This window comes from Bidens hawaiensis, unplaced genomic scaffold (genome assembly GCF_021521415.1).
Source record: "Bidens hawaiensis isolate Kalapana, Puna unplaced genomic scaffold, B.hawaiensis_p1.1 tig00046810_1, whole genome shotgun sequence".
NCBI lineage: Eukaryota > Viridiplantae > Streptophyta > Magnoliopsida > Asterales > Asteraceae > Bidens > Bidens hawaiensis.
The window spans coordinates 92,451-102,333 of NW_027506002.1; the positions used below are offsets into that span (position 1 = coordinate 92,451).

At 35.6% G+C, this 9,883-nt stretch overlaps 2 protein-coding genes across 2 annotated transcripts; one reads left to right on the top strand and one right to left on the bottom strand.

Moving 5' to 3' along the window:
* The first annotated feature begins 913 nt into the window (after window positions 1-913).
* Window positions 914-5,984, top strand: LOC143616327 (uncharacterized). Its single transcript, XM_077089190.1, has 9 exons — window positions 914-1,070; window positions 2,506-2,606; window positions 2,692-3,025; window positions 3,708-4,274; window positions 4,358-4,415; window positions 4,495-4,556; window positions 4,645-4,751; window positions 5,323-5,410; window positions 5,530-5,984. The coding sequence occupies exons 1-9, from the start codon at window positions 942-944 to the stop codon at window positions 5,833-5,835; spliced, it is 1,752 nt and encodes a 583-aa protein (XP_076945305.1). The 5' UTR covers window positions 914-941; the 3' UTR covers window positions 5,836-5,984.
* A 539-nt stretch (window positions 5,985-6,523) lies between these two features.
* On the bottom strand, window positions 6,524-8,791 carry LOC143616325 (protein neprosin-like). The gene is made up of 7 exons (XM_077089188.1): window positions 8,633-8,791; window positions 8,442-8,528; window positions 8,074-8,334; window positions 7,830-7,997; window positions 7,244-7,297; window positions 6,987-7,136; window positions 6,524-6,895 (listed from the first exon to the last, which is right to left on the bottom strand). Exons 1-7 carry the CDS (start codon window positions 8,789-8,791, stop codon window positions 6,524-6,526), a joined length of 1,251 nt encoding a protein of 416 aa, XP_076945303.1.
* Between the last annotated feature and the right edge of the window lie 1,092 nt (window positions 8,792-9,883).

Consider the following 9,883-nt stretch of genomic DNA (forward strand, 5'->3'; position numbering starts at 1 on the left):
AATTTGATAATTACTTTTTAAAACACACTAAGAAATTAATTTTTGAGAAACAATCACACACAAAACACAAAATAAAAATAAAAGGTTAGCTGATTTGCACACATCAATGTTCTAATGTGTTTTGAGCCCTAATTTCCTTCTAAGATAAGTCACCAAATAGTTTGAGTTTCTTATGGATCATAACACTATAAACTATAAAACGTATTGAAGGTCAACAATGAGATGCTGGGTAACCATTGAGGACAAACATTAAGGGTGCTCACGTTCTAGTACGTCAAGTTTTGATATATTATATGGACCGAACAGATAAGTACAGTTTTTATAATAGTAAACCGAATCAAGTGAGTGGGTTGTTTTGGCCGGATTAGCCAAAATAATGTATTAGAAGAGTAACGGTAAATTTGAATACTATTTAATTTCAACAATAACTAATGGATGGTGATTCGTTGACAAACACAAAAACTTTAAACAACTGATTGTAGAAGGAGGAGGTTTTCGGTTTAAGCCCCACAGACTAGAATAATTAAAAAGAAAGTATCGGTAAAAAAAAAAAAAGAGAGAAAATTTAACTTCATGATGGCATATATTAGCCCGCCCGCCCGCCCGCCCGCCCAAACAAACGTTACCAGATCCAAATTCCAAGCCCAGTATCAAAAGTGAGCACACAGACGGCGAGTACACAACCTGATTCATTCGTTGCTTCATCGGAGGTTCGTATTATCTCTCCGGCTACTCTTTTAATTCCATAACCTAACCTAGGGTTTCTTCTTCAATTTAATTATAATTATGCCATATAGTGTTTAGTTCTACAACTTAGGGCTTTTTATATTCATTTTGTGATAATTGCCGGTATACATTCATAATTAATGTGTCCATTGATTCTGATTACTTTGTTAACTAGCTGATAGGATTGGACTGGAAATTTAATTAGCATCATTTTGATGGGAAGTGCTGCTGATGATTTGACTTTTAAGATTAATTTTTCCGGAGATGGAGCGGCTCGGTTGCGCGATCGGGTCAAGGAGAAGTTGAAGGAGTTTATGGGGGATTACACTGATGACACTCTTGTGGTATGAGCAAAATGTTGTTTTATTTGTATTTTTGATCTGTTTGTATGAGACTACTGTGAGTAGGTAACATTATTATTTGCTTTTTACTTATTTAGGAATTACATGTAAATATAGCGTGCACTGACTTTTTAGTTTTTACTACTCTAACCTTGCTTAATATTATGTCTGTTCATCATGATGCTATAGTCTATGACACTGCTCTTAAGTCTGTAACCTGTATTACCTCTTATGCTATCATCATTATTTGCCTTTTCCTTATTTGGATATTATATGTAAATATAGTCTGCACTGATTTTTTAGTTTATACTACTTTAACCTTGCTAAATTTTATGCCTGTTCATCATGAATTCATGATGCTATGATCTATTGTTGTTGGAACTGTTGTTTTCATGAAAATAATAAGTCTTTTGTGTCTTACAAGGTGCTCTTGTATTCTGTGCATACTAAATCAAGTAAATATGTATAGAAAATGAATACATGAAACATTTTTTATTTTGTTTTTTTGTCTGTTGTTGCTGAGACCATAAACACAATATTTTTTAAAAGTGTGACACTACACTTGTGAAGTTATGCTTGTGTCTTGAAATTGGTCATGAAAATTGGATTAAATATTAGCAGAAGTGTCCATCGCTTGCTTCAAGTGTTCATAGTCGATAAGTACTTCCTATTATAATATATTTATGTTTGTTTAAGGGTATCTTTTCATTCTTAAATTTGATTATAAAGAGTTTATGATTTGTTATGAAATGATCATGATAGCAATTAGGTTAGGGAAAATGGATGGAAATTTTCAGTTGATTCAAACGGTTCAATTGAGATACAGAATCACCACTTAATTGAATCGATTGGGCAACCTAAGATGAGCAGGATACAGAAACAGCATCTAGCTCATGAGTCACGAATAGGGTTTCAAAGAGCACCACCCAAGTGGCCAAACTTGGATTAGCAATGGAGATAAACACTGATTAAAAAATCTACAAATCGAAAATAAAGTTAATTAAAAACAGAAATTAAAATTGCAAGACATAAAAGTAAAATTAAAACTACTGGTGGTACTGGACGTGGGAATTTTCTGACCCACCTGTCACCCACTCACCCTTCTTTGTGGTTATTGGGCCCGTTCAGGGTGTCAGTTGACCTGTTTTCTATGGCTAGTACTCTAGTAGTCGTTGGCTGAATTAGGGTCTATCAGATAAAAGGGTAGATTGGTCAGAAAATTTGACAAGCCATTTTCGTATCCTTCTGCATTTTACAATTTCATCTGGCTCATGATTGTTCCGAACAGTCTATTGATTATAGACTCGGGTATAAGCCTGTAACTTGCTGACAAAGATGATTATAGATGATCAAGAAAACTATGTAGAACCATTTTTTTATTTTGAAAATTAATCACATTTCTGATCAATTGATTTACTTAAGTAATTTGTTTTTGTAGGAATATGTGATCGTCTTGCTTAAAAATGGTCGGCGCAAAGAAGTAGCAAGGAATGAGCTGAATGTTTTTTTGGGTGATGACAGTGACTCTTTTGTGTCTTGGTAATACATTTGTACTCTTTTTAGTAAAACTCATTTTGACCCGTTACTCAACACGCCCATTGTGATATTGTTCTTCTTTGTGCAGGCTGTGGGATCATTTACAATCAAACCTTAATCTGTACACACAATCAAAAGAATCTCGTGTTACTGATGAACACGTGTCCAAGCAGAAACCAGTGTCTGAATCTGCGATTATAAAATCTAATACTATATCCAAAAGCCGAAGAGTCAAAGATTGGAAAGGGGTTACAACAGATCCGGCTGGACCACCTCCACTTCGCAGTGCTGTCATTGCCAACATTCATTCAGATGATGATAATAATCACCTGAACCGTTCATCTTCATCCCAACCACCTAATCAAAGAAAAAGAGGCCGCGGTGGTCAAAGTGATCACACCGATGAAAGTTCACAAGTCAAGGTCTGAACTTTCTTTCTCTCATACTATAGGGAGAGCTTCATATATACCTCTACAAACTTGTGAAATATCATATATTTACCCATTTTCCAATAAAATAATTCAGAAAAAGACCAGTTTACCTTTACTTTTTAAAAACTTCAAGATTTCAGATTTACCTCTTTTTAACTTTAAAATTTTATAATTATTCATCAACCATACTCTTTCTCAAATTATGAGATTCACCAATTTCATTAAAAACAAGTCTGTTTGACCTTCTCATCATTGTATATTTTTTGCAGAGTCAGTTTTAACCTTCTAAAAGTTTAAGTTGACTTGAAAAAGAACTTGAGTACTTAGACTGTTTTAAAAAAATTGTAAAAGAAAATGAGAAGGTTAAAATGACTTTTTTATTCTGTGAGATGAGCAAATCCCATATTTTGAGAAAATTATTGTTAATGGGTTAACACAGGTAAATATTAAAATTTAAGTGTTTTAGAAAAATAAGGGTACAATGTTCAATTTTATGAATAATTTTCATGAAACGGCGAAATTTGATATTTTCACTAGTTTTTAAGAGTATATGAGATATTTTAAATTCATATTGGGAGTATACGATATTTCATATGCTTTCTAGGTGTATATATGTAATTTACATCAATGTATCAATATATACCTCAGCACATGATAATTTGTTTACTTTCAGAGAGAAACAATGTCTAAACCAACTCTAGGTGGCGCTACACGAAGGCTACTACAATTTGCGGTCCGAGACGCAGTCGGTACTTCTCGGTCAACCGGTTTGACTTCCGAGCCATCATTTAAACGTTTACGGTCCGCAGTTTCTACACCTACCAACGACTCATCAGTTGAATACCGCCCTCCAAAAATCCGTTCTAAAGCTATGGCGGTTGCCATTAAAGCTGTAGCAGACGCTGCTCATGATGTCGTAAAAGTTAAACCCTCGGGAAATGTGTTTGACCGTCTCGGCCATACTGCAGGCGCATCTGACACCATTGACCGAGTCACAGATAATGGAAAACACGAGACTGATGTTCCAGCTTATTCTGGGCAACATGTGGAAGATTTATCTTTGATGGAACATGATGCGGGGTTAAATTCTAATAAACCACATAGGGTTGAGAATATTCCAGTTGCTGACATGGCAAATATTTATTCAAATTTAAACAAACCCAGGGGTGTTTCAGAGTTGGACAATCAGAAACTTGATGCTGGCAACAATAGCAATCCTGTGACCGTTAGCAACGGAAATGTAAGATTATGTTTAACTCAGTATATCATGTTAAATTTCATAATAAACTTAGGATAAGATTCTTAGATGTCATATTTGTGTAGGGTGTACCCGTTACACATGCTCAAACAGAGGTCCACCAGAAGACACTTTCATCATTTGGTGAGTGTAATTTTTTTAATGAATTACATTTTTGGTGTAATAATTATTTGTTTGTATATTTATATACTTTTTCTTGCAGGTATCAATCCTACCGGTGGATCTACTGAAGATGAGGATTCACGCATCATTTTCGTTAGCAATGTAATTGTGATATATTTATATGAAGTCATTGGCTATGCTTTTAAAGTTCTATTTTATTAATCTGATAATGTATGCTACGTTTTTACAGGTTCATTTTGCTGCTACTAAGGACAGTCTTACTCGACACTTTAACAAGTTTGGGGACGTATCGAAAGTGCTTATATTAACCGAACCCGCAACCGGGCAGCCAATAGGGTTTGTCACTGTTTTTTTTTCTTTATTATTGATTAAATAAATTAATTTAAGTAAAGACAGAAAAGAACTTGGGCACCTTACCATTTGATATCTTGAGCTAGTGAGCTGATAACCCGTGTTATTTATTTCATTGATATCTAAAGTTCATTTTTCTTAATATGTAACAAATCCAATTGCAATTTGGGTCCTTAATCTTTATTAACCAGCTACACTTGACATCCTTAAAGTAAGCGGTTTGTAACGAATTAGTCAGCTACACTAATTGGCGTGAGAATTCAGTTAAATTCATGTTAAATGACCATTTCACCCTTAAAATAATATATATATGTATGTGTGTGTGTGTATATATATATATATAGTTAATTAGTTATGATATATTATATTAGGTAAGGGCGTAATGGTCGTTTAACATAGGCTTAACTGAAAATTCTAACATCAATTTGTGTAAACGACTAATTTGTTAAAAATTAAGAACCCAAACTGCAAGTGGGTATATACATAAGGATGTAATCTGTAATTTACATTTGATTTGTTTGTTTTATTATGTTTTAAAAACTGGTATTTATGACAGGTCAGCTTATGTGGAGTTCATGAAAAAGGAGGCTGCCGAAAATGCTTTATCTTTAGATGGCACATCTTTTATGTCTCGTATTCTTAAGGTACATTATGAAATCCAACATTATCATGATTTGACACGTGATGATTTCATATTGCACGTGACTAATATCTATATCTATATGTTAAAAAGATGGGATTTTTTTCTGTGTATTTATTATAGGTAGTAAAGAAAAATTCGGATCAACAACTTGTGGCACCGGTCAATGCATGGGCCCGTGGGACCCGGGGCTTACCATATGCAGCATCTAGATTTGGTAGAGTTTCATTCCCGAGAGGCGGGATCCCGAGTGTATACAGGTCCCGCCTCCCATTTAAAAGCGGTGTTAGAAGCTTCCAGTGGAAACGTGATGCTCAAAATCCGTCATCAGATAGCGTTTCGAGCCCTACTGCCATCCCGTCTCCGACCACCACCCGTAGTCTCACTTATGTCAGAACCGAGGCCGCCAAGCCAAAAAATGCCGCTTGAAATTGCAATCGTGTGCGGGTAATAACTAATTTTGTATTTGAAGAGCAGGGTTAGTGATGAGGTGTTAGGGTGATATTCTTTTTGGGTCCAATTGGTTTTAATGGTTTGTATAAATATAAGATGAGTTGATGTAATAAGATAGATTCATGCTAGCTGGCCCATATTTGTGCTTCAACTCCTTTCAAGCCATGGTAAAAAAAAGTTGGAAATAAATATTAAGAAAGAACTATTGAACAAAGTAATCATTATGCAGTATCTTGTTACTTGATTCGTGTTTGTTTATGTACACAATCTTTTTGTCAATGGACTCAATGGGTTGTTAAATAAAGAATGTTACTAGCTAAACTTTCAGAACCAAACTTTGGCTAATGATGGTTGTTAGTTGAGAATGTTTGGTTCCCACTCGTTTTCGTCTTATTGATGAACTCTGACAAGCCGATTAAAGTTCGAGCATGTTCTCGCTCAGTTGCCCTGCCTTTAATGTATGATCACAATGTTCTATTATTGTATACTCAAACTTAATATAGAATATGCAGTAGACAAAGTAAAATATGGCATAAATTGATAAATAGACAAAGTAAAAATATGACATAAGCAAAAATTCAAACAAACTTATTATCTTAGAACATAAAAAAGAAAACAACTAAAACAGCACATAAACAAAACCTAATAAACCAGTTGTTCGAATTCACGGGCAGTTTGCATTATAACCAGGTCCACCAAAGTAAAAGTATCTCCCCGACTTCTGATCGAAGTTGGTAATGATATCATAGCAAGTGGGATTTGTAATTGAGGTTTGGATATATGGAGGATCCACAATGTTGTCGTATGGATCACGTATTTGAATATTTTTGATATAACTTGCTTCCCCTAGCTGATGTGCTGGGAAACGGCCGCTACCCATTTCAGTAGTTGTATGATGCCCGTTTAAGCGTTCGTTGATCACCTCCCCACCCCAACTTACCTCGGATGCACCTTCGCTTAATGACGTAAACCATGACTTTGGCCAGTATCCTATTGCCTTGCCATTAACTTCCAACCACCAGTTCCCATCAGTTGCCTATTAAAAACATTGCACTTTATGTTTTAATAAATGAAACTTTATTTGAAAATAAGAATTTAGACAATATATATAATATATACATACATACCATAGCAACAGATATGGTTATATCATATTGAGAATCATCCATTTGTGAAATTGGAGTGATGCTACCGCCAATCGCAACGTCACGGTTATTTTGAATAAACCCGTTGCTGCATGCAAGATTGTAACAATTTACGCCATGATATCCATCGGTCTGTCAAAAATATAATTTTCATAAGAAGAATGTTTATACATATACAACATCAAATTTATATAAATTTAACCTCATACTTGAACTAATACAAATTTACATAAACTTACAGTCGAGAAGATGAATAATCTGGTCCTGGAGTCTTGGTAAAGGGGTGGATTGACCTGTTTTAAACAGGTTGCAAGAATAAGTTTTTTATATTGTAATACTTGGTAGTAGAGGTGTGCATGGTTTGGTCCGGGTCGGTTTTGGGCTAAAACCAAATCAAAAACCTAAACTTTGGTTTTTGGATTTCTGAAACATTTCAGTTCTAGTTTTTTCACTTTAGGTTTTTCTGTTTTCGTTTTGGTATCAATTCGGCTTTTGTTTTTGCCATTTAAGCTTGAAAATTTTAGGCCGAAAAAAAGTTGACCAAAAATAATAAATTTAGGTATCAATAATTTTGTTAATTATCAAATAATTGATTATTTTGCATTTGGCCAAACAATATTTGAGTTACATATTTATTAAACTCTTATAAATTACTTAGAATAAAAGATAAAAATCTTAAAATTCGGTTCAGTTTGTTTTATTAGGTTTTTTATTACATGCAAAACCAAAATCTAGCCGTAAGTACGTTTTTGTTTTCGAATCGGTCTTTTTGGTTTCTTACACACGTACCCCTACTTGGTGGATATAAATAAAGAAAGAACTTACGTGCCAACCAGCTTCAATGGTATTCAAACTCGAGTCAGAGCCTGCTACTACCCATAGCTGACTCAAACTAAATTCTGAACCACCTTCAACCCTTGGGTTCCAAATATTCATTGTTACTTTTGTTCCACGTGTCGGCCCGTTAGTAGCTGGTGCATGTAATGTTGCATACTAAAAAAACCAATTCAATACCAGAAAATTATGAAAAAGAAAATTGTGAAGTATATACAAAATATGGTTAAATTACCTCATGATTGGCGCCATCAGGGCCAACTATATCCGGGTGAGCAGTAAGAAAGCCGGTCCTTTTGCGCTGGTAATTTTTGAGCGAACCCGTTCTCAGTATATCCTCCATCTTTGTTCTCCTAATGGGGATAGTCCCTTGTGGGCATTTACCTTTTGTATGCCACAATTGTGCAATCGGTGGTCTAGCTTCTGATCCATTCATCATGGATGGCGTTTCAGTCTTGTCATTATTGATCCAATTTGGAAGAAAATCTGGCTTCATCTGTAAAAACAAATTGTTATTATTAGTCTTTAAATCATAATAGTTGGTTTGTTTTGCTTGTTATATAGAATACCCATAAACTCGTAGCTGGTAAAAAGGAAACAAACCTGAATGGTATGGTTTTTGAGAGACGGATGATCTAAAGCCGGTTGATCATAAATATTGACGCAGTCTATAATATCACCATCCGGACTCTGTCGAAGAATTTATAAATTATAACAACTTTATATGTTCGCTAACATACAACAAGAAAATATGATGAAACTAAGAAAGTAAATTATGAAGAAGAATAATATACCTTAATAGATTGAACCGCGGGTTTATTAACACGCTTCAAATATTTCAGAATTTCAACTTTCTCCGCTGCAACGGGAAAACTACCTTTGCCTGCGTAACAGACAGATGCCACAGTGAACAGGTAGAAGACCACCACGAAACCGAAAGTACGTAGATACATTGTGTATGCTGCTACGGAAGTATTATTGAGGGTATTTATAAATTTTCCATGCAGAGTATTTATATAGGATGGAAATCGAGTTGAGTAGAATATCAGTAGAATTCAAATAGGTTTAGATTGATATAAAGTTGATAAGTGTAGATTTATTTTGAATCTTTTGATATATCACGGTTATGATAGGTTTTAATTGTAACCTTAATAAAATAAGCTACATTATATGATCCTTTATTTGCTGTAATTTAATTTAATAAATTGATTACTTATGCTTAGAAAAAGAGAGGCTGAAGAAACACTAATCAACCCCGGGCAGATTACAGGTAATCTGGGGGCCAGGTAATGTTTCCCACGAAGGTTAGGTCCAGCAGAGTAGGTTGTACTTCCGGGAACCTGCAAAACAGACACCGTAAGCTCGTCACTGAGAAGGGGGGGGTTCCTCCTTGTGACCACCCTCCGGCGTGAGAATCAGTCTATATTGCTCTTTGAATATAAAAGTATGTGAATACTATTAGAGCAGTTATCAAGTAAGTTATACGAGATAGTAGATGATCTTACCATTCCAAGATATTGGAGTATTTATAGCCGAAGGTAGGTTTTCTAGAAGGTACAGCCGGCTGAATAGTATTCCTGTTCAACCAACAGTGGATTACGCACAGGCCATACTGGTTGGTGGGTAGGTTACAGCCAACAGTAATAAAGTCGGCTGCACTATTCCACCAACTGTAGACCATGCACGTCCTACTGACTGTGGATTGTACGCAGGCCATGCTGGTTGGTGAATAGGTTACTGCCAACAGTAATACTATTCCACCAACTGTAGGCTGCGCCTGCTCCACAGTGAGAGTCGGTGAGTAGGCAGCGGCTAATAGTGACAAACAGTACTAGAGGGTGCTCCTCCTCGCACTGTTGTCGGTGAGCTGTCACCCTGTGATTGGCTCATGGGCTGTTCTGGTCAGATCGTCTGTCCTATCCATACCTTGGTAGGTATGGTACAAAAGATCTTTCAGAATCAGACTGGCTCATTTGGGCGGGATTGTTCCCGCCTTGCTCATGCCTTCACGTGACTGCTGAGGTAGCTAATCTTGTACGTGTAGC